The sequence below is a fragment of the Microcaecilia unicolor genome, chromosome 3, assembly GCF_901765095.1.
Source record: "Microcaecilia unicolor chromosome 3, aMicUni1.1, whole genome shotgun sequence".
Classification (NCBI taxonomy): domain Eukaryota; kingdom Metazoa; phylum Chordata; class Amphibia; order Gymnophiona; family Siphonopidae; genus Microcaecilia; species Microcaecilia unicolor.
Window position 1 is genome coordinate 169,930,072 of NC_044033.1, and position 25,898 is coordinate 169,955,969.

Sequence of the window (25,898 nt, forward strand, 5' to 3'; positions counted from 1 at the left end):
TTCATGCTGGTGTACCAGCAAATTGCTGTCTTAAATTTCATGTTTAACCATGAGGATACTTGAGTATAAATACAGAAATAAGTAGAAGTCCTAGCAGAAACAGACAGCCCCGTGGTTGTTTGCTTCTCTGATTGTAGCTAGTGTGAAGGCTCGTGCATCAAACAAAAAAACAAAACAGAAAAGAAGAACAAGCCTCCACACAAAGCACAAAGCTAACAAGACAGTGGAGGTGACAAAAACAGTAACAAAAGGTGGTTGATTGTCCTTTATTGCGATTTTCGCTGACTTGACGACTGTACATTTACAAAACTATTATTGCTTATGTGCAAATGAATAAAGGAAAACATAAAATGTATAAAGAACAGCCACAATTGCAAATAAAAAGCTTACATCAACAGACATGCATTCGGGAGTTATCTCTACAGAACTACTAAAATAAAAAAAATATTGTGAGCAGGATATTGTGAGCAGGAAGTGACAGTGATAGACCATGCATTTTAAATAAGTATCAGTATTTGTGCCGAAAGGCTTCCTCACAAAATAATACATACTTATCTTGTAGATTAAGTCTTGCAATTGAAAACCGCAAATCAAATCTTTCTAAAAACATAAATCAATTACATAACATGAAATATCATACTACCAAAAATGAAAAGGATTGAAAAAAATGATATATCAAAAGTCTTTACCAGAAAGTAATCTAATCGCTCTCTTCTTTCACATAAAAAAAAGCAACACATTCTCATACTGAACTTTTAAAAGTGGCTCATTAAGAATAGTTTCAGTTAGTTTATTAAACTTGCTATACCACTAGGCTGTATTGTCTGATGTCAGTGAACCGCGGGTTCAGTCTTAGAAAATGATAATGCTAAGCGGCAAGCTAAATTTTGTGTGTGAAGCATATCTCAAATTACAATTAATTTTGAACACACTAGTAAATGTGTAAAAATGTAAACTCAACATAATGAACATATGTGAACAATTAGGAAAAAAAAAAAGCTAAAACTAAACCTAAAAGAGCAAGGGCAAGGGGACCATAAAAGGGACAGGGAACGGAATAAAGGGAAGAAAAGGAAAAAAGAACATGAAGAAGTAGAGTAGAAATAGTAGGAAGGAAAGGAGGAAAATGAGGGGAAGGATGAAGGTAAAAAGAAATAGAAAAGCAAGAAACTGAAGGAAAAGTAGTAAGTAGGAAAGGAGGAAAGACACAAGGGGGAAGAGGGGAGGGAAAAGAGTGGGAAGGAATAGGAGAAGGGAAAAAAGAAGGAAAAAAGAACCTGAGGAGAGAAAAATAAGAAAAAAAGTTAAAAAAAAAAAAAAAGGGGGGGGGGGAAGAAAGGGGAAAGGAAGGGAAAAGGGGGGAAGAGGGATATGAAAAAAGGGGGAGGGAAGAAGAGGAGGGAAAGTGGGAAGGGGAGAAGAAGAACGGGGATGGGGGGAGGAGGGGAGAAGAAATGAACAAATCGATCCTCTGAACAAACCTAAGATATCCACAATAATAAAATGAAAACTTAAAGGAAAGGCCTAAGATTTAGTTCAGAATTCAGCCCATAGGGGGGGTTATTCATTTCAAAGATACAACGTTGTTCTTCATGTAAAAGAATAGAACCTACATCTTCACCCTGCCATCTTAACTGTACTTTTTAATTTAAAAAAATGTAAATCTTCTATCAGTTGATTAGCAGAGCACCAATGTGAGACAACAGGGGCTGTTTGTATATTTCTAGTAATACAGCTCCTATATCCTTTTTGTTATACCTATATATAATAATTTACTTGGTCAAAAGTGATATGTATAACTTATGTAGTTGGTAGAATGGCTCAACTTGACAGTTTGTCTAGTGATAGGATATGTGAACTCAGATAACACTACGCAGTGCTACACACAGAGCAGGATCCACACTGAGAATGTCCATTGTGCACAATAATTTCCCACACAGGTTCTGGTAAAAGAGATGAGATGAGCCTCTCCCTAAGATTTTTATTATGGGAGTAGGCTACTACTGGCGTCTTAAAAAACAAGAATGAGCTTCCCAAACATGCCAATTTTTCATGATTATCCGCTGAATGTTTTTTTTTGTTGCATAATGTGAGAATCTTAAAGTACATATATCATCAGACCTTGATTTCACTGATTTGCCTTCTAAAAGAGATTCTCTACATTGTAGCCTCAACTTTTCTAAACCCTCAAAAATGCATTTATTGGGATATCCTCTTTGTGCAAATCGATTGGCCATAACAATAGCCTGAGAATCAAATTCTTTTAAATCTGTGAATAACTTATGCAATCTGAGGAATTAAGAGTATGGCAAGTTAGTTTTTAAAATTTTTTTTTTTCAAACTAGTAAAATGTAAATATATGTTTTTATCTGTAAGTTCTTAAAATAAATTGTAGTAACAAAACAATATCCTGTTTTTCTGATCACTGTATGCATGGTACTGCATTTTAAAGTGCAAATTAGGATCACGTATATTTTAACCTCTCATAAAATTCAAACAGTCCTATTTGTTTTTCCCCTCCAAAGTTTAAAAAAAAAAAATCTAACAGCACAAAATGGATGATCTTTAAGAAAAACTTGTTCAAAGTTGGAGATGTGCAAATTGGCTTTATCTGGGGCCATTGAAGAGCTCATAGCTGTACCTTTTATTTGCTGGTAATATTTGTTTTGAAAATAAGTTATTCTGAGTAAGTGCTAATGTAGCAATTACCAGTATGAAGTGATTAGGAACTCTACAGAATATCATTCTTTTCTTGAGCACATTTTCAATGATCACTAACACCTCTATTTTTAGGGTATGTTGGTATATAGTGAATCTATGTCAAGTGTTAACAAGAGAATATTCTCCAAGTCTCAATCAAAATCCTGTAGCAGATTGATCATATGCAGCGGCGTACCAAGGGTGGGGTGGTGGAGCCGTCTGTCCTGGATGCACGCTGCTGGAGGGGTGCAGAGAGCAGCCGTGGCCTGTCGGTTCCGCTGGTTCCCTGTTCCCTCTGCCCTGGAACAGGTTACTTCCTGTTCCAGGGCAGAGGGAGCCAGCGGAGCCGAGAGGCTGCTCCCAGCAGCTAAAAATGCACCCGGGGGGGGGGGGGGGGGGGATCATTGCGCCGGGGGTGTGTGTGTCGTGCTGCACCCCAGGGGGGGGGGGTGCGCATCGGCGATCCGCCCCGAGTGTTAGCTGTCCTAGGATCATCACTGATCATATGTGAAGAGTCTCTGGCATAAGAATCAATCTGCAGATTAAAAGGCCTAAAAAAAGTCTACAAATTTGGACAAAGGCTCATATGCCAAGAAAACGGAATGAGAATGGTGTTTGTGGAGAATAGGCAGGAATAAAGTACTGCTTTTGAAAAAGAACCTTGCTGTCTAGAAATTTATTTATTTATTGCATTTGTATCCCACATTTTCCCACCTATTTGCAGGCTCAATGTGGCTTACATAGTTTTGTTAATATTGTCAATCCAGGATATCAGATACAGCTAGTATTGTGCAGAGATTAAGGAAAGGAAGATAGAAGAAGAATGGGAGTGATTAGGGTAGTTGTGGAAGGTGGGCTTTCATAACTGAGTGGGTTGCTGAGGAGGATTAGTGAGGTTATCGGTTCTCATTGCAGGCTTTGTTGAAGAAATATGTCTTCAGAGATTTGCGAAAGATAGTTGTTTCGTCGATTCTTTTCAGGTCTGTGGGTAGTGCATTCCATAACTGCGTGCTCATGTAAGAGAAGGTAGTGGCGTGCATCAGCTTGTATTTTAGTCCTTTACAGCTGGGGAAGTGCAGGTTGAGAAATTTGCGGGATGATCTTATGGCGTTTCTGGGAGGTAAGTCCACGAGGTTTAGCATGTAGATTGGGGCGTCTGCGTGAATGATTTTGTGTACAATCGTGCAGATCTTGAACGCAATGCGTTCTTTAAGTGGGAGCCAGTGCAGTTTCTCTCTTAAGGGTTTTGCACTTTCATATTTAGCTTTTCCAAATATGAGTCTGGCGGCAGTATTTTGGGCAGTTTGGAGTTTTTTGATAGTCTGTTCTTTACAGCCAGCGTACAGTGCGTTGCAGTAGTCCAGATGACTTATTACCTTTGATTGTACCAGGGTACGGAAGATGTATCTCGGGAAGAACGGTTTTACTCTTTTGAGTTTCCACATGGAGTAGAACATCTTTTTCGTCGTGTTTTTTACGTGGGCATCAAGAGTGAGGTTTCGATCAATGGTGACTCCAAAAATTTTCAGGTTTTGTGAGACTGGAAGAGAACAGTATGGTGTGATTATGGTGGAGAAAATTTTTGTGTTGTGAGGTGAGTACAAGACATTGTGTTTTTTCTGCATTCAATTTTAGTTGGAATGCATCTGCCCATGTGTGCATTGTTTGGAGGCTTTGGTTGATCTCGTTGGTGATTTCATTTAGGTCATGTTTGAACGGGATGTAAATTGTGACGTTATCTGCATATATGTAGGGGTTGAGGTTTTGATTTGCTAGAAGTTTGGCTAAAGGTGTCATCATTAGGTTGAATAAGGTTGGTGAGAGGGGAGATCTTTGGGGGACTCCACATTCAGGTGTCCATGGGGGTGATCTGTCCGTGTTCGTTGTTACTTGGTATGATCTTGTAGTCAGGAGTCCTTTGAACCATTTGAGTATTGTGCCTCCTACTCCGAAGTATTCTAGAATGTGTAATAGTATTTCATGATTAACCATGTCAAATGCACTGGACATGTTGAATTGTAGGAGGAGTATGTTACGAGTTGCAATTGCTTGTTTGAATGAGTTCATTGCAGGCACTAGGACAGTTTCGGTACTGTGATTTGACCGAAATCCTGATTGAGATTCGTGCAGAATTGAGTGTTTATTTAGGTATTCATTAAGTTGTTTCGTCACTATGCCTTCCATGAGTTTGGTTATCAGTGGAATAGATGTTACTGGGCGACCTCACTGGTATTCATATCTATTTAAATTGTTGCAAAGCCTTACAGTTACAGATATTTATTTATTTGCATTTTGCTCACACCTTTTTCAGTAGTAGCTCAAGGTGAGTTACATTCAGGTACTCTGGATATTTCTCTGTCCCAGGAGGGCTCACAATCTAAGTTATGAGTTTATCTTGTTGGGCAAACTGGATGGATCGTACAGGTCTTTTTCTGCTGTCACCTACTATGTTACATACATGGAGATCGCAGAGAAAAATAGTCACACCTGCCAAGAGGGAGCCCAGTTGGTACTAATAAATTATAGGGCTACACGTTGATTACAAAGTTTAATCGCACGATTAATTGTATTGACCAAATGCAAACACATTAAAACAATGCTGCCTCCTCTTCTCTCTCCTTTTCACCCACTCTCACATAGTATATAGCTTTTCCTTCTCTCCCTTTCAACACCCCCCCCCATAATATGTAGCTTTTGCTTCTCTCCCTTTCATTCCCCCCCCCCCCCCAAAGTAATATAGCCTCTATCCTTTCCCAGTCACTGGCCTGAGCCCCCTCTCATCTAATCCCCCCTCCTATTTAGCTTCTCTCATCTCTCTATTAGTGGCCTGGAGCAGCTCTGATCATTGGCTGGACCCGGAGTGCTCTCCAGCGTGTTACCGTGAGCACCTCTGGGTTCGTGGCTGCTTTTTGCTTCTGCCTGCATTTAGTTTCAGCTGCTCTGGAGGGCTCAACATTTGTCTGTAAGATGCCAGAACAGCTGAAACTAAATGCAGTCAGAAGCAAGAGGCAGCTGCAAGCCCACAAGTGCTTGCGGCCACGTGCTGGGGAACACCCCGGGTTCGGCCGAAGATCAGAGCTGCTTCAGGCTAGCAATGGGGAGACAAGAGAGGCTAAACTGGGGTTGTAGAGGGTTTGAGAGTTGCAGCATTCTTCTCTCTCCCTTCTCACCTCTCAAAGGTGAGACATGGCGGCAGCAGTCTCTTTGAGTTTCGGCAGTGGCTGTTAGCGTCTTTCGTGAATTCAGTGGGGGTTAGGATGACAGAGCTGTATTCCTTCTAAGTCACAGCAGCCCGTGGCTCTTGGTTTGATTTCAATTCTGATATGCAAAGCACACATGAATTGAAAGCAGGTTAGCATGACTTGCTGATGTGACACCGGAAGGAGTGCAGCTGAGAAAACTGAAAGGTGACAGCTGGGGCTTGTGTGACTGCAACTCAGTTAATTACGTTAAAAATTTTAACGGATTAATTACGTTATTAACAACTTTAATTTGCAGCCTTAATAAATTACTTCTAATAGTGTGTTGGGGGAGGGGGTTTGTGGCTAGAATTGACATAAATGGCCCTTTAATGTTTGGGCCAAATAGATCAGTTTTTAAATGTGCCTTTCTCTGCAATGTCTGCAGCTGCTCTTCAACAACATGGAAATGATTGAGTCTTCATTGAAGAAGATGAAAGAGATTGAAGCTGCCTGCAGAAAGCATCCTGTTCCTGAGCTGAATACCTGGCTGCAGCAGAGGCTGGCTGAGCACCAGACATCATGGGAGAAGCTGAGTGAACAGGTCAGCCAACAAACTGTGCTTGCACTCTGACAGGCTGGTTCATAAAGATGACAACTAAAGTATGATAAATTATCCACCTCCATATATACAGTGGAATCATTGTGCAAGAATTATTTCTTTTTGCATAACCTGTACACACTGAGATTTTGCGTTGAGCTGCTTTTAGACCCTTATAACATTTCCTTATCTGAGCTTAATTTATGGTGGAATGCTAACCAAGGGGTCCTTTTACCAAGCTGCAGTAAAAAGTGACTTTAGTGTGCCCTTACGGGGATTTTCCCACATGCTAAGGCCATTTTTACCACAGCCATAAAATAAGCTGATTTTCTATTTGTTGTATTAATTCCAAATGTGCTAATGTTGTCATTAGCTCACTGCCTTTTCGAAAAATTACCTCATGAGCACTTACTACCACCCATTTTCTAAGTAGTAAGGGCTTACGCAGTTTTCAGTTAACGTTATTAATGTAGCTGTGCTAACTGGCTAGCACAGGCATGCCTACTCTCCACACCCACCCCCCCACAGACATGCCGCTTCAAAAGATATATGTTTTAGCGCACATTTGCAGTGCGCTTTGGCAGTTACTGAAGGACACTTGAGTGCATCCCACAGTATGCCATTTTAAGCTTCGTTAGGCATTCATTAGCCCTAATGCAGCTTAGTAAAAGGGCACCCAAATAACATCTTTCTTTTTCACTTTGTTACTCTTTCATTTCTTTATTCTTTTCTGTGAATCCATCATTCTTACTTAATAACCTGCTCATATACAGTGTGTTTCCTTTGATGTTGGGGTGTTGGATAATGTCAGGACGTGGGCGGAGAAGGGAAATGGGACTTGATATACCGCCTTTCTGAGGTTTTTGCAACTACATTCAAAGCGGTTTACATATATTCAGGTACTTATTTTGTACCAGGGGCAATGGAGGGTTAAGTGACTTGCCCAGAGTCACAAGGAGCTGCAGTGGGAATCGAACTCAGTTCCCCGGAATCAAAGTCCACTACAGAAGGTGAAGGTGTTGGTTTGCCATAAGTGTGAGCCCAGTGCTGGGTGTGCTATGACATTAAAAAAAAAAAAAAAAGGAGGGCGGGTTGTAACTATTGCTATAGAATACAAAAAACATGAAAGGTTATTTGGCCACATTCTAGAATACCTCTGAGTGTGCACTGCACACAGGGGCAGCATTTTCAAAAGAATGTCCAGATTGGATTTGGGACGTCTTGCTCATAGCATCCAAAAAAAATCCATCTCGCAGCTGTTTCCAAACTGGAAAAATGTTACGATTCACTGTTCGAGAATACGCGACATTCTTGCGCTGAAAACGTCCAAAATGAACAGTCATTTTCCATAATGAAACATCCAAAGTACGAACGCTGAAAAAGCAGGCACAAAAACGTCCATCTGGCATCATTTGTACAAAAATGGCCACACAGATGTCCCTGCAGAGGATAGGGGCAACCTACTGGTCAGTGAAGTGGACTTGAAACAATGGGACCCAGGTACAAATCTCACCTTAATTCATTCATATGTTACTATGAGCCCTCCAGGAACAGATTAAAAACATACTGTACCTAAAGATACACTAGCAGCGTACCTACCTTATATGGCATCTATGGCGGAGCACACCCCCTCCTCCAAGCAAGGGTGTAAGCAAAGCAAGCATGTGGCTGTCAGCTCTACCAATTCCCTGCTCCTTTTGATATCAGCTTCTTGTTCTGGGGCAGGGGACCGGCAGAAGTGACAGCCACACGCCTGGTGCATGCATTCTCTTGCTGCCGGTACCTGGGACGGAACGCCCCACCCTAGGTACAGGTGTCTTATAAATTCAGGTACAGTAGGTAGGTATTTTTGTGTTCCAGAAGGGTTCACGTGTTTTTACAGAAATAAGAGTTAAAGTGGGAGTTACACCTGGGTCCCATTGTTCAAAGTCCACTGCATTGACCACTAGGCTATTCTTTACACTTGCTTGCTGCTCTATTAGGAATGGCCATAATACCTGAAATACAGCCTAACATCCACTGCCACTTTCACATCTGGGGGAGTGGGAGGGGGTCAGTAATCACTGGGAGATGGAGGGGTTATGCCTTCATCCCTCCAGTGGTCAGCTGCTCAATCAGGGCAACATTTTGTACCCTGGACATGATTTGAAACAGTTCTAGACAAAAACATCGTCCTATTTTACCCTGGACGTTTCTTCCCATTCCATTATCTCTGAAAGACGTCCTAATTTTGGTCCTGCCTAAAACACGCCCCCAACATGCCTCCAACACGCCCCCTTGCTATTTGGACAAACTGCAGTGTAAAACGTCCAAATTCTGACTTTTGAATATTGCAATTTGGATGTTTTTGGCAAATGGACTTTTTTTAGGCCATTTGCTTCTAAAAATGAGCGTAATCTTAGCATGCAAACAGTGCTTACATCTAGGCGCTCGATTATAGAACCTAGGGTTTATGTATAGCATGGGGGGGGCAATTTGATGAAAAAGGGGCTAAGATGTTCGTGCATACATGTGCTTATATGTGCTACATGCCAAATTCTCACTAAGCGTTCTTCTGAAAACATGCACATATCTTGCATAGTGTGTATTTTAAAGGTGGATGTAGAGATTGGTAGAGCCTGCTTGCCTTATGGAACACTAAGATGTGTATCTGTGGCATTTAGATGTCCACATTTACACTGGTTCTGTGACTGGTGTACATGGTTGTGCTTCAGTACAGTGTGCAGATTTATCTTGTAGACACCCACTTTCCTTTACAGAATATGCTCTTATTAGGCATTCTGTTATACCCTTCATGTGTATAATGCCGCCTAATATTTTTTTTTTAAAAAGCTCCTGTATGTGTATCTGTTCAGTACCTGCTCCATTGCACCCCAAGAGCAAATTTGAAGTCAATGTAACTGATTTGAGGGTTCATTCAGGTAAAAAACTGAGGCTCCGATGCTCAAAAGTTGCCATTAAATACAGAGTGCATCTGTATCTGCAGTTGAACTTACCGATTTTGAAACATCAATCGATACAAGGAAATTGCATGCAAATGAGATGTGAGGAAATTGCATGCAGCTCAGTAGGAAAAACGCCTACATCATGCGCAGAACAGTTTTGTGGAATGCACTGATGTTCTATGCATGCCCAGGGGAAATAAAAGGTGACGACGACTTTGTAGGCGTGCATTTAGTGACATCCCATGGATTTTTTCTTTTTCCATGACAACTTTTTAACACTGTTGTTACATGAAGGACACACACACATATATTACATGCACATGGTACACGGGATTTCACAGACACGTGCAGACACTATTAAATGTTCCACAACACCTTTTTAACACTGCTAAGTGTGGGACACCTGTAGCAGTGAAGGAATGGCCTAATGGCTAGTGTAGCGTGTTACAGACCTGGGGAACTGGGTTCAATTCCAGCTGCTGCTTGATGGTCGGCAGTGGGTTGAGATTCTAGGGAACCAGTTTCATTTCCCTCTGTAGCTCCTTGTGACCCTGGGCAAGTCACTTAACCCTCTGTTGCCCTAGGTACAACAGTAGTACAGTGTACTACCTAGATTGTGTGCCCAATAGGGACAGACCTAGTACCTGTTAAGTGACGCTGTAAATTGCTTAGGTCTAAGCGATATATACATTCTCAAATGAATGAATACCGGCACATAGCACATTTCACATGCACATACAGATACTATTAAAAAAAATGTGATACTATTAAAAAAAAATACAAGCAGACTGCTCCACCGAGAAGTCGTCCTCATGCAATGACAGCTCCAGAGCTGCTAGAACATTTTGAATTTTAAAGGTAGGTGCTCCTTTCTCTGCTTCGCACAGAATGCTCATTTTAATACTAATGAGCTTGTAATACATCTGCGTAGGATTATCTGTAGCTGCTAGAGCGAACAATAAAAGCAACCAGGACCCCTTTGTGCATTAGATACTGAATAACATGCACGCTAGACCAGCTACAACTAGTCGAAATCAAACGTTGCAAGCAAGGTAATCTTTGAGCATCGAGGCCAGAATGAGACTAGTGTTAATGGGATGGCTAAGAACTGGCTTTTCCCTTCCTTAGGTTCACCAAAGGGTATCTGCAGCCCCCGCAAACAGCAATGTTTACATCACATCAACATAAATCGTAGTAACTTAATGAAGAAATGTGGTGGCAAATCAAAGAATAAAAGTGTTCTGTGGCTCTTTCTAGGTTCTTATTCACAAGAATAGGATGTCAGAAAGTCAAGAAAAAGCTTTAAACTTGAAAAAAGATCTGGAAGAAATGCAAGAATGGATGACGCAGGCTGAGGAAGAGTATTTAGAGAAAGATTTTGAATATAAGTCTTCAGAAGAGCTGGAGAATGCTGTGGAGGAAATGAGGGTAAGTGAACTACATGTACAAATCCACTAACTCCTTTATTTTGTTATTTTAGGAACATAAGTCCGGGTGCACTTCTACATTCTATGTCCCAGAAACACCAAAGAAAGACCATGATCAAGTATATCATATCACGTTCATTGTTGATTTAATCATGAATTGATAATGAGTGTGACTGTTGGGCGGACTGAATGGACCGTTCAGGTCTTTATCTGCTGTCATTTACTATGTTACTATGTTAGATGTCAGTTTTACAGCTGGGGAGCTTACTATACATAAGTATTGCCATACTGGGAAAGACCAAAGGTCCATCAGGCCCAGCATCCTGTTTCCAACAGTGGCCAATTCAGGCCACAAATACCTGGCAATATCCCCAAAAAGTACAAAACATTTTATACTGCTTATCCCAGAAATCGTGGATTTTCCCCAAGTCCATTTAATAATGGTCTATGGACTTTTGCTTTAGGAAGTCGTCCAAACCTTTTTAAAACTCCACTAAGCTAACCGCCTTTACCACATTCTCTGGCAACGAATTCCAGAGTTTAATTACACGTTGAGTGAAGAAAGATTTTCTCCGATTCGTTTTAAATTTACTACATTGTAGCTTCATTGCATGCCCCCTAGTCCTAGTATTTTTGGAAAGCGTAAACAAGACGCTTCACATCTACCCGTTCAACTCCATTCATTATTTTATAGACCTGTATCATATCTCCCCTCAGCCGCCTTTTCTCCAAGCTGAAGAGCCCTAGCCGCTTTAGCCTTTCCTCATAGGGAAGTCGTCCCATCCCCTTTATCATTTTTGTCACCCTTCTCTGCACCTGTTCTAATTCCACTATATCTTTTTTGAGGTGCGGCGACCAGAATTGAACACAATATTCGAGGTGCGGTGGCACCATGGAGCGATACAAAGGCATTATAACATCCTCATTTTTGCTTTCCATTCCTTTCCTAATAATACCTAACATTCTATTTGCTTTCTTAGCCGCAGCAGCACACTGAGCAGAAGGTTTCAACGTACCATCAATGACGACACCTAGATCCCTTTCTTGGTCAGTGACACCTAACGTGGAGCCTTGCATGACGTAGCTATAATTCGGGTTCCTCTTTCCCACATGCATCACTTTGCACTTGCTCACATTAAACGTCATCTGCCATTTAGATGCCATGAGGCATATTTTCAAAGCACTTAGCCTTCCAAAGTTCCATAGAAACCTATAGAACTTTGGAAGGCTCAGTGCTTTGAAAATATGCCTCCCAGTCTCGTAAGGTCCTCTTGTAATTTTTCACAATCCTCCCGCGATTTAACGACTAACTTTGTGTCATCAGCAAATTTAATTACCTCACTAGTTACTCCCATCTCTAGGTCATTTATAAATATGTTAAAAAGTAGCGGTCCCAGCACAGAGCCCTGGGGAGCTCCACTAACTACCCTTCTCCATTGAGAATACTGACCATTTAACCCTACTTCGTCTATCTTTTATCCAGTTTTTAATCCACAATAGAACACTACCTCCTATCCCATGACTCTCCAATTTCCTCTGGAGTCTTTCATGAGGTACTTTGTCAAACGCCTTCTGAAAATCCAGATACACAATATCAACCGGCTCACCTTTATCCACATGTTTGTTCACCCCTTCAAAGAAATGTAGTAGATTGGTGAGGCAAGATTTCCCTTCACTAAATCCATGTTGACTTTGTCTCATTAATCCATGCTTTTGAATATGCTCTGTAATTTTGTTCTTAATAATAGTCTGTACCATTTTGCTTGGCACCGACGTCAGACTCACCGGTCTATAATTTTCCGGATCTCCTCTGGAACCTTTTTAAAAAATCGGCGTTACATTGGCCACCCTCCAGTCTTCCAGTACCACGCTCGATTTTAAGGATAATTTAAATATTTCTAACAATAGCTCCGCGCAAGCTCATTTTTCAGTTCTATCAGTAATCTGGGATGAATACCATCCAGTCCAGGAGATTTGCTACTCTTCAGTTTGTAGAACTGCCCCATTATATCCTCCAGGTTTACAGAGAATTCATTAAGTTTCTCCGACTCGTCAGCTTCGAATACCATTTCCTGCACCGGTATCCCACCCAAATCTTCCTCGGTGAAGACCGAAGCAAAGAATTCATTTAATCTCTCCGCTACGGCTTTGTCTTCCCTGATCGCCGCTGTCCTTCTCTTCCCTGTGCTCTCTTGCTCCTTCTGCTGTCCACTGGGGATATCAATCCCAATCCTGGTCCTCCACATCAGCTCTCATCCTATTCGTGCATGTCGCATCGTGATGTCTCCAATCTAATTTCTGTTTCTCTCCTCTCCCCTTCTTCTCTGCCTTTCTTATGTGCTCTGTAGAATTGTCTGATCTGTCTCCACCAAACTTTCCTACATCCATAACCTCTTTATCTCTCATACTTTCCATCTGCTTGCCCTAACTGAGGCTTGGCTTTGCCCTGAAGATTCTGCTTTTGCTGTAGCCCTATGACATGGAGATTACCTTTTCTTCCATACTCCTCGCCCGGTTGGCCACGGTGGTGGTGTAGAGTTACTACTCTCACCCTCTTGAAGTTTTGAACCTCCTCTTTCACCTCAGTTTTACTTCTTTTCTTCCTTTGAAGTCCACTCCATCCATCTATTCACTCCTCTTTCTTTTCAAGTAGCAGTCATTTATTGACCCCCCACTGACTTTGACTCCTGGCTTTCCTTCTTTCTTGAACCTTCATCTCCTTCCCTCATTCTTGTGGATTTTAACATTCATGTTAATGATCCCTCCGACTCTTAATACTTCTCATTTTCTTGCTTTAACATCCTCTTTCAGTCTTCAACTGTGCTCCACTGTCTTGATCTGGTATTCTTTTCCAACTGCTCACTCTGCAGTTTCTGCACCTTAGTTCTTCCCCTCTCTGACCATCTTCTGATAACTTTCACACTTACCCTCCCCCCAAATCCCGTCCAGACTCCACCAATACATTTAGGAATCTACATGCTATTGACTCTTGCACTTTCTCCACCAGTGTTTCATCCCTCTTCTCAACCACTGTGTTATCCAAGTCTGTCAATGAGGCTGTCGCTTCCTATAATATTATTCTCTCCTCTGCTCTGGATACTTTCGCTTTTCCCATTCCCCATTCTGTAAAGTGTACCAAACCCCAGCCTTGGCTGACCTCTAGATTCTGCTACCTACGTTCCTGTGCCCTACCTGCTAAATGCCTTTGGCTGAAATCCCGTGCCCATGCTGACTCGTACATTTCAAATTCTTATTGACCTCCTTCCAGTCTGCTCTTTCACTTGCTAAACAGGACTACTAGATCCAGTTCACAAACTCTTTCGGCTCAAACCCTCGATGTCTCTGCCACACTGAACTCTCTCCTCAAAGTGCCTTCACCTCCAACCTCCCCTTCATTTTCTTTCCAGACTCTGACTGAGTACTTTCATGATAGGGTTCACAAGATTAACCTTGAGTTCTTAACCAAGTCACCTCTACCTCTCCTTCCCCAAGTCCATTCTGTCAACCTTCCTTCAACCCCTGCCTCCTTTACAGAAATTACTGAAGAGGAGACTTCACATTTTCTTTCCTCCTCCAAACTGATTACCTGCTCCTCTGATCCTGTTCCCAGCCATCTACTCAGCACTGTCTCTCTTACTGTCATCCCTTCTATCTGTCATATCTGCAATCTTTCAATTTCCACTGCAACTGTTCCTGATGCCTTGAAACATACCGTAGCTATACCACTCCTCAAAAAACCTTCATTGGACCCTACCTGTCCTTCCAACGATCGCCCCATCTCCCTCCGCCCTTTCCTATCCATGCATGTGTGCAAATACTGTTGCCCCTCAGAAATGCCTTTGATCAAGTCAGATACAGGCACATAGACTGCTTGGGCATAGTGCATATAGTCAAAGCAGTGCATAATAAACTGTTTTGCATGTGACAATGCCTTTTAAAATTAACCCTATAGGAGAGAATAAAATTAATGGCGCCAAAAAATTCAGCGCCAAGCGCTATTCTGTAAAGTGTGTGCACCTTATATAGTATAGCATTTCTGCGAATCCCACATCTAACTTTTGGGTACTGCTGCACCGGACTTACACCTGCTGAAACCAGGTGTAAATGCTGGCGCCCAAGTTAGGTGAATTTAAGCAGTATTCTGTAATTCCATGCACAACTTTTCATAATGCCCCTGACATGGCCATGACCACACCCCATTTGAGAAACGTGCCATGGGAGTTAAATGCTGTGCCTTATAGAATAACGCGCATCCAGGTATGCATGCAAATTTTAATGTGGCAATTAACATTAACAATTGGTTGTTAGCACCCAATTACTGATGGTTCAGAGAACATTATCCCAATTTATCACAATGGGTGAAATGTCGGTTCTACTTAGATGTGGCAAGACCCGGACAACTGCAACAATCATGATGCCAGCTGCAGAAGCCTACAAGAACAGAATATGTAGGGTTTTGTTTCTAAATAGCATGACTAAATAGCATTACTGCTTTTATTTATTTATTTATTTATTTATTTATTTGTTGCATTTGTATCCCACATTTTCCCACCTTTTTGCAGGCTCAATGTGGCTTACATTTTAATGTGAGTTACTCATATTTGTAAACGTATGCTTTCTGGCTGCTTTAATAAAAGCTTGTTTGATTGAAGGCTTACCTTTCTTCCTTATCCCCCATTTCACCCCCATCACCAGCATCGGGCATAAAATGGGAGAGAGAACGTTTGATGGGTCAAGTGCTAAATCCATAGTATTAAGACTGTATTTCTCTAACCATGTCACTAGAAACATGGGTGTGTGATGAGGCTGAGTTAAAACTAAGCGTAAACTAGAATATTTCTTTCACAGAGAGCAAGAGAGGATGTGCTGCAGAAGGAGGTGAGAGTGAAGATCCTGAAAGACAATATCAAGGTGTTGGCAGCTGTGCCATCTGGTGGCCAGGATTTGACGCCCAAACTTAATGAAGTGTTGGAGAACTACCAACATCTCTGCAACAGAATCCGCGGAAAATGCCACACTCTTGAGGTATTGGAAAATGAGAGAGGAAATATGCAGTATTTGTGCTTGATATTTCAGAAGCTGAAAGCTTACTGTTTCTTCAAATAGCTTGTTGATCTCCAAGGAACTTCTGCAATAAACTGATTTAGAGTTTTACTCTGCCATTTGTAATATCTCAGCTTGCTACTCTCTTGACTGCAGAGTATCATACCACTAGCATGTACAAAACTTGCATTCTTTAATAGAGGAGTTTCATGGGGCACCTTGGATTTTATAAGTTGTTTCTCGTTTGGGTTTATTGGGAGTTGAGTGCTGTGTGTAAATAAGAACAACAGAAACTAGGACTTTGGGAAGGGAAGGCAGTGGGACAGGTGGATTAAACATTTCTTTGTCTTGGACAGGTGATTGCCGTGGTGACTCCCTCCACAGCATGAACATGTGTCCTTGAATCCATGTTTGTCTAAGAATGTTGTATACTTCTTTCTAATACAGAGAGCAAAAATATAAGGTAGGAAGTCTCTCAGATGTATGGGGTGGGATAACCTTGCTGCTTTTCTGTTTCCTCTTAGGAAGTATGGTCTTGTTGGATTGAGTTGCTTCAGTATTTGGATGTAGAGACCAACTGGTTAAACACATTGGAGGAAAAAATGCAAAACTGTGATAACTTGCCAGACAGAGCAGATACTGTCAGTGAAGCACTAGAGGTATTTCAATCAATCAAATGATGTAGTTGTAGCATTTAATGTTCTTAAAATAAATAAATAAATAAATAAATATATATATATATATATAATATATATATATATATATATATATATATATATATATATATATATATATATATATATATATATATATATCCTGCTGACCTAATAAACAGTGATGCAGAGCCAAGGTATTCAAGGTAATACCATGTTTCCATTGTTCATCATTTTTTTGGTCCAGCAGTTTCCTCCTTTCTCCTGTTTTTAGCCAGCTCTTTTGGAATCGTACGAGAAACAAAAAGCTGGTTCCAAATGAACTGGGTAAAAACAGGAGAAAGGAGGACCAAAAAAAATGTTGAACAATGGAAACATTTATTATTAAGAGAACCCACCCTTCCACTTTTCCTTGTGTGGCCACTGCAGCATTGGTCCTGAGACTGGGAGTCTTGCACTGAAGCTTCTTCCAGAACCCTGCATCTGGTAATTAGGTGTCACCTTGATTAACGACTCCCAGGTTATTGTGAATCCTGCCTCTGCAGCATACCCATCCCCAACCTACCTGGAGTGCAGAGGACCTGTCTTAGTGATTATCCACATGGCAGTGCTACTTTCCCTGAATTACCAGGTTGCCCACAACTTTCTCCTGTAGGCTGTGGTACTTTTCATTAGTTAAGCATAAGAACCATCCAGTAATGATGTTGTGTATAAGTATTGAAGCTCACTCTGATTCCTTCTGCATAGGCTACTTGAGGGCACTATCTGGTCTCGGGAGCCCATTAACAACATATGTGGAGAATTCTTGAGCTCATTCAATTTGCTGTTCTTTAGGTCCTTTGCCACTATGAGTATTCTGTAGTTTGGAATCCATCTGGAATGCTTTTTGGCTGTGAACATTCCTTGGAACTGAAGGTGGCCATGAGAGTTAACAAGTGAAATTAATCATGTGTTTGAAGTGCAGCCAAATAGTATTGATGTTCAGTGAGAAGATGACAGGTCATATCTAAATTATATGTTCTCCTGTATCCCCTACATTATGAGGTCAATCAATTTACGTGTACTACACTCAGTTATTCCATTTAGATTTGTAGTATTTGCAATTTTATCTTAAAATGGGAACATTGATTCAATTATGCAGAACCTACATTGCTATCCCTGTAGTTTTTTCTTTTTAATCTGCTGATAATGTGCTTCTTTAACTGAAGTGATGGTCACTGATTACCATTATTAAAGAAGAAATAGTGGGTGTTTAAAAAACAAAAACAAAAACCAAGATCAGCTAACTATTTTATTTTTTGTCCATTTCATGTAGTCTCTCGAGTCTGTCCTGCGGCATCCAGCAGATAATAGAACTCAGATACGTGAACTTGGTCAAACGCTGATTGATGGTGGGATTCTAGATGACATCATCAGTGAAAAACTGGAGGCCTTTAATGCCCATTATGAAGAGCTGAGTCATTTGGTAAGAAGTGGAATGGGGATGAATGGAGGCAGGTTGTCCAGATGGTTTTCTAGTCATGCCTAGGATTCTGCCTGTAGCAGAAGCCAGTCCAGGTCACAAGTGTCCAGCATATCCCAAGAAGTGGATAGAATTTCTCACATCTTATTTTCCAAGCTTACCCAACTATGTCTGGCTAATAACTTTTAATGGACTCTTCCTCTAGGAACTTGTTGAATCCTGTTTTCAATCTCGTTATGTTAGTGCCTTTGACCATGTCTTCTGGCAACAGATTCCACAGCTTTATTGTGCACTGTGCCCTACGTGGAAAACTTTCTAGGATTAGTGTTCTGTCTACTGGCCATTAGTTTTCATGGAGCATCCTCTTGTAGAACCTTAGCTTACTGATCTGTATGATGATCCAGACTAAGGTTCCCAGTCTGAGAGCATCACGGGGGTGAGAGAACAACCCTAATCCCCTCTTCCTCCACACACTACCAATTAGTCAAGCATGGCAACAAGCTGAAGAGTCGGAAAAACTTACTAAAATATCTGTAAATCTGGAAGATGTAATGAAGCAGTTCTGCAAACTGAAGAGTAGCAAATCTTCTGGACCGGATGGTATTCACCCCAGGGTACTGATAGAACTTAAAAATGAGCTGGCAGAGCTACTGTTATTGATTTGTAATTTATCCTTAAAATCGAGCGTGGTACCAGAAGATTGGAGGGTGGCCAATGTAACGCTGACATTTAAAAAAGGTTCCAGAGAAGACCCGGGAAATAATAGACCGGTGAGTCTGACGTAGGTGCCTGGCAAAATGGTAGAGACTATAATCAAGAACAAAATTACAGAGCACATTCAAAAGCATGGACTAATGGGACAAAGTCAACATGGATTTAGTGAAGGTAAGTCTTGCCTCACCAATCTGCTGCATTTCTCTGAAGGGGTAAACAAATGTGGACAAAGGTGAGCAGGTTGATATTGTGTATCTAGATTTTCAGAAGGTGTTTGATAAGGTCCCTCATGAAAGACTACAGAGGAAATTAGAGGGACATGGGATAGGAGGTAGTGTCTTAATGTGGATTAAAAACTGGTTGAAAGATAGGAAACAGAGAGTAGGATTAAAAGGCCAATATTTGCAATGGAGAAGGGTAGTTAGCGGGGTCCCTCAGGGATCGGTGCTGGGACCTCTGCTTTTTAACATATTCATGAATGACCTAGAGATGGGGGTAACTAGTGAGGTAATCAAATTTGGTGACGACACAAAGTTATTCAAAGTAGTCAAATCGCGGGAAGATTGTGAAAAACTACAAGAGGACCTTACGAGACTGGGAGACTGGGCGTCTAAATGACAGATGACGTTTAATGTGAACAAGTGCAAAGTGATGCATGTGGGAAAGAGGAACCCAAACTATAACTACGTCATGCAAGGTTCAGCTTTGGGAGTTATGGACCAAGAAAGGGATCTAGGTGTCATCGTTGATGATACGTTGAAAACTTCTGCTCAATGTGCTGCTGCGGCTAAGAAAGCAAATAGAATGTTGGGTATCATTAGGAAAGGGATTGAAAACAAAAATAAGGATGATATTCTGCCATTGTATTGCTCCATGGTGCGACCGCACCTCGAGTATTATGTTCAATTCTGGTCGCCGCACCTCAAAGAAAATATAGTGGAATTGGAAAAGGTGCAGAGAAGGGCAACAAAGATGACACAGGGGATGGGACAACTTCCCTGTCAGGATAGGCTGAAGAGGCTGGGGCTCTTCAGCTTGGAGAAAAGGTGGCTGAGGGGAGATATGAGAGAGGTTTATAAGATAATGAGTGGAATGGAACGGGTCGATATGGAGCGTCTGCTTACGCGTTCCAAAAATACTAGGACAAGAGGGCATGCGATGAAGCTGCAGTGTGGTAAGTTTAAAACGAATCAGGAAATTTTTCTTCACTCAACGCTGGAATTCGCTGCCGGAAAAGGTGGTTAAGGCGGTTAAGTTAGCGGACTTCCAAAAAGGGTTGGACGGTTTCCTAGAGGAAAAAGCCATAGAATGTTATTGAATGGACAAGGGAATAATACAGTATTTCTAGGAGCGGCGGGACAAATTGCTTGGTCTGTCCCAGCATGGCGATGCTTATGTACTTATATGGGCTACCTCTTCTGGGCCCTAGTGCTGCTGCCTAGAGCCTCTCCTGCCGTGCCATGGACTCGTATCTCCGCCATTACTTCCGGGTCGCTGGTGCATCACCTCCTTGCCTTCCCCGCAGCACAGCAGCAGTGCCAACCTATACCCGGGACCCAACAGCCAGTCTGTGCAGCACAGGTGAACTCACGAAAGGGAGAGAGACCTGTTGTTGTGGGTGAGCCAAACCTGTTGTTAACCTGTGTTAATCACCTGATTAACGCGTTAAATGCGCAGCCCTAACTTCTAATTTTTAACTCTGCTCCTGTAAATGTCCATGGTTTACCCCTAGTATTTATAAAGATACATAGGCACCTTTGTGTCTTTTTAAAATAGACTTGACATAGGTCCATATTAACATTACTGCGATCTAACACACTTTAGATGCCCCCTCCACAGCAGATTATAAGAGACCAGAAGACTTGGGAGCCCTTTTACTAAGCCGCGTAAGAGTCTATGCACGCTCAACATGCGCCAAAATGGAGTTACCGCCCGGCTACCGTGTGGCTCTTGCGGTAATTTCTTTTTTGACGCGTGTCCAATACGCATGGCCGAAAACTAATTTTTATTTTTGTACACGTGTGAGACTTTATCAGTAGGTCAATGGCTGGCGGTAAGGTCACACACCCAAAACGAGTGTGCAGCAATTTTGATTTTGCCGCACATCCATTTTCAACAAAAATTTAAAAAAAGGCTTTTTTACAGGCACGCTGAAAAATGGATCAGTGTGCGTCCCAAACCCGCGCCTACACTACCACAAGCCATTTTTCAGCGCACTTTAGTAAAAGGACCCCTTGATCTACTTGTGAATTAACAGTGAGTATTAAAATTTCAGAATACAAAAACCATCAGAAGCAACCCAGACGAATTCATGGAAACAGATTTGTTTAACTGACCTGGAAACCGCTGAATATTTTTCTCTGACAGTGTTAAACTGACAAACAATGAGGAATGCATTAATAACAAAAACACTGCAAGTGAAAATTATAAGTACAACTTGTTTTACAAGACGTCGGTTAACTCAATGTCAGTTCTGTTGGTGCCTGGTGTGAGTGAGGGGTGGCGGAAGGATAATATAAATGCATTCAGGGACTGCAGCCTGTATATGTGCTTTTATGGATGTACCAGAAACAGACAGATTCTGCCACAGACAGAAATAATGGTAGAATATGAGGATATTGAAATATTTTGCAGAATTATTCTTTTTACATAGGAATATATAGAAAAAAAGCTCCAATCAATCGGTTAGAAACTCTCCCCCCCCCCCCCCCGAATAAAGAATTATCAATTACATCTGACTGTTTCCTCCTTATTTAGAGTAGCTTTCTTTGTGTGTGTGTGTGTGTGTGTGTGTTTTTTTTTTTCATTTAATGTTTTTGTGCATACCACTGTACAATAAAACTGTATGTTATCAACTCGGTTACATCACCCCAGAACACATAGCATTTCAATTTGTCCTTGGCCTCAGAGTGATAGATTTAAAATAATCCTTCCTGGCTACTGATAGATTAATTTTCCTTTTTTGCTGCATGGTGCCCATCTAGGAGCCTGATTGTAATAATAAACCCACCTTCCCTCTTCCCCCTTTCTCTATCTCTGTTAATGGCTCTCACATCCTCCCTGTCTCCTCGGCTTGTAACCTTGGAGTCATCTTTGATTCCTCTCTCTCGTTCTCTGCGCATATTCAACAGATCGCCAATACCTGTTGTTTCTTTATCTACAATATTAGCAAAATTCGCCCCTTCCTTTCTGAATACGCTGCCAGAACCCTTATCCACACCCTTATCACCTCTCGCTTGGACTATTGCAATTTACTTCTCACTGGTCTTCCGCTCAGCCATCTCTCTCCTTTCCAATCTGTCCAAAATTCTGCGGCATGACTTATTTTCCGCCAGAATCGTTATGCCCACACTATCCCACTCCTCAAGTCACTTCCCTGGCTCCCTGTCCGCTTCCGCATTCAGTTTAAACTTCTCGTACTGACCTTTAAATTCATCCACTCTGCAGCCCCCCATTACCTCTCCACTCTCATCTCTCCCTACATTCCTCCCCGTGAACTCCGCTCACTGGACAAATCTCTCTTGTCGTCTCCCTTCTCCTCCACTGCTAACTCCAGACTTCACTCCTTTTCTCTCGCGGCACCTTATGCCTGGAATAGACTTCCTGGACCTATACGTCTAGCTCCATCTCTACCTGTTTTCAGATCTATGCTGAAAACCCACCTTTTCACTGCTGCTTTTTAGCTTCTAGCCACTACTCAATTGCCCTCCTCTTGTCCCTTCCTTCCTTCCTTCTCACCCATTACTTCCCTCACCCGTAACTGTCTTGTCTGTCTGTATTATTTAGATTGTAAGCTCTTTTGAGCAGGGACTGTCTCTTTGTATCAGGTGTTCAGTGCTGTGTGCGTCTGGTAGCGCTATACAAATGCTAATAATAATAATTTTCAAAGCTTAGCTTCCTCCTATTAGGAGAGCACCACTCCGCAATAAAGTAGCACTCTGATATAAATAACTAGTAGCTTTGCAGTGCCACGCAACCCAAGAGGTAATCTCTGCCAACTCGAAAAATGTTCCACTGTAGAGTGATTGTTGGAACTGTAAATATTAGTTCCATTGGTAATGTTACAGGATTAAGGATATTTAAGCTTTCTGCATTTGAAGAGATGGTTAATATTTTAGAAAGTGAAATTGGTTCTCTTGAGTGATTGTGGCTAGGTCTTTCCTATCTGGCCTATAGAGTTCCTTTCTGTGCGTTAATTTGTACATTTGTATGTTAAAAAAAATTTTATATAAACTGCCTTGACCTGATAAAGCTAGGTGGTATATAAAAAAAATGACTGCGTGTGCACTTAACTGCCACCTGTTTTGTAGGCAAGGGCTAAACCAGTTGGTAATATAATGAGTAATGTAGCCTACACTTCACCCCCTGACACGGTCTCTTAAAATATAGTTTGTGTATGGTTAGTGTGCAGATTTGGCAGTTATCACAGGATGCCTGAGTGCGTCCCATGGCATGCCATTTTAAGCTGTGTTAGGCACACATTAGCCCTAATGCAGATTAATAAAAGTGCCCCAGAATGATCAATTTTTGTATGTGGTAGCTGTGTATTGTCAGCATATCTCACTGTTGGCTTACCATATCTCAGTGTTGTGAATTGATGTTGCCTGTATCATAGGGGGTGCTAAACCCAATGGACACAATCAAGGTGTTTGTTCAGTATTGGGGGTGCTCAAGCACTGACAGATATGGCTTCTGTGAACTGTATCATCCTTTGTAAATTATGTGGGATTTTTTTTATATCTTCCCTTGTTAGTCTAATTGTATGGAATCTGGAGTCAGTATGATTAATCATGTTAAAAAAAATAATAAATTACTGAAAGAAATTTTTTCTATGTAGGCAGTCAGCAAGCAGATTTTTCTGGAGAATCGCTTGAAGACCCTGCAAGAGAATGAGCAAATTCTTCAAGCCTTGAAGGAATCCTTGGAAGAGATGGACAAACAGTTGGCGTCATATTTGACCAATAGGGTGGATGCCCTTCAGATACCTCAGGAGGCTCAGGTACACTATTCCTAAGCAGTCTGTTAGCTACTGGACGCTTTACGAGCACCAAGATGGAAAATCATGAAAGCTAGCTAGGATTGAATATCCATCTCATTGTTGGCAAGTCCTGATAATTTCAATAAAGGATATTTTCAAAATTAGGGTAGCAAACAAGCTTGAGGTTTTACCTTTTCCTGAACTAATTACATTTGTGACTGGCACTCAACTGCTATGCACACTTTTCTCAGGTCATTGCATATGTGAACTTCCTATAAGATAGTGACAAATGTATTTAGTCCAGGAAGAGATATCACCTGTCTCTAAGTATCCAATATTTTTGGCAAATATGTCAAATGTGGCAACCACAGTAATTCAGAATTAACAGTTAAATAGTTTGGTTGGCCCAAATTTGCTCTATCTATATATATTTAAATCTGTTTATTGAGGGTTTTCAAATGTATACATAGCACACAGCAACAACAAAAAGCATATATGCATGACACAGAAGTCAACCTGCATAACGACAAAATGTGTTTTCTGCTAATTTCCCTCCATACCCAGTTCAGTCTGAAATTTTGTATGTGACATTTTATAGTTTATTAAAATTTTGCCAAACCGCTCTAATTGACAAACAGAACTAAGAGGTGTACAGGCTAAAATATCTAACATCAGTTGTTACTTGATTTCACCTGAATTATGGGAAAATCCCTCCCCCGCCCACCATAGAAGGGAAAACCCTACATTTTATGCCAGCTGGACATAGCTAACGGTGCGTTTAGCTCGATTGCTCAGCATTGACCAGTGTATTGAGATTTGACAGGTTGTAACAGGGTATCTTTTCTTACCTGTCATTTCTCTCCCCCTCCATAATTTTGCAGAAACTTCAAACAGAGATTGCAGCCCATGAAGCAACCTTGGAAGAGCTGAAGAGGAATGCTAAATCCCTGCCCCCAAGCTCTCCGGACGGTAAATCCCCACGAGGTGGTAACCAGTTGGATGCTTTGCAGGTGAAGGCCTGGATTTGATTTCCTTAGATCTGAGCGCCATTGAGCTGCTAACTGTAAAGCAGGAATAACATTTACAAGAATGGGCAATGGAAATAAAAAAAACAACGAAGTGTGTGAAGCCAAGGAGCTTTGGAAATAGCTTTGCAAGGCATAAACTAGTGCATTTAGAATCAGGGGAGTTTTGCCGTTCTTCCTTTGCATTCACAAGCTTCCTGTAATTTTCACTTTCAGAATTGTTCACTTGGATATGGATCTGGAGAATACTCATAACTTTATTTTCTGTGATCCTCTTAAGATCTCTTTTGCCGTACTTTTCACTCATTTTGAATTTGTATTTAACCTGGAGAAGGACGAACCAAAGGCTCACTCGATAGAGTGTAAATTAAGGATGTGCATTTGTTTGAAATGACATAAAGGAAATGTCAAATGACAACATCTGTGTCATTTCATAATGTTGTAAAAATGAAACAATTGGCACCTCCCCCAAAAGTTAGGATTTTTTTTCTCATGTGCACTAATGAGAAATAGTGCACACTGGTGACATTTAAACACAAAGTTAACATGGGGGCCCTTTTAGGAAGTAGCACTAAAAGGTGGCCTGTGCTATCCCCAGGGCAGATCTTTTCCACGTGCTAAGGCCACTTTTAGCTCTGCTGTGAAATGACCAATATTTGTATTCTGGCAATAATGGCCATATACTAATTTTCACATTAGCATGCAGCAGTGTAGCTGTGCTAACCAATTACCCCCAGATTCTATATAGTGCGCCTAGATTTACGTGCAGTTCCACGTGTAAATCTAGGTGTTTTCTCTAATTAGGCACATAGATTAATGTTTTAACAAGCTGTTAAGTGTTGTTAACAGCTCTTAACAAGCACTAGCAAGCACTAATTGGCAAAAATTAGAATTTACTCGCCTACATTGCTATGTGTATTTTGTACTGTACTGCGCCTAAATTTTAACGCAAGCAGGCAAAAAGGGGCATGCTTAGAGGTGTGGAAATGGGCGTTTGGTGGGCATTCCAAAATCTGTGCACTTTGTTGTAAAATATAGGCCATAATAAACCTCAACTTATCAAACGTGACTTAAACACCATTATCAAAAGGCACAAAATATTGTATGTCATCTACATATAGTCCGAATTGTATACCAAAACAATTTAACAGTCTACAAAGTGGTAACAAAA

The 25,898-nt window shown here is 41.2% G+C and overlaps 1 protein-coding gene across 7 annotated transcripts in view; it reads left to right on the forward strand.

Moving 5' to 3' along the window:
* Positions 1-25,898, forward strand: part of LOC115465822 (utrophin-like) — a 1,296,369-nt gene that overhangs the window by 367,451 nt on the left and 903,020 nt on the right. For all 7 annotated transcript variants that reach the window (XM_030196568.1, XM_030196575.1, XM_030196573.1 and 4 more), the window contains 7 exons: positions 6,328-6,483; positions 10,683-10,853; positions 15,701-15,877; positions 16,420-16,554; positions 17,864-18,013; positions 23,562-23,723; positions 24,584-24,712. In XM_030196568.1, the coding sequence (XP_030052428.1) occupies positions 6,328-6,483; positions 10,683-10,853; positions 15,701-15,877; positions 16,420-16,554; positions 17,864-18,013; positions 23,562-23,723; positions 24,584-24,712 (1,080 nt within the window). The remainder of the gene's footprint in view (positions 1-6,327; positions 6,484-10,682; positions 10,854-15,700; positions 15,878-16,419; positions 16,555-17,863; positions 18,014-23,561; positions 23,724-24,583; positions 24,713-25,898) is intronic.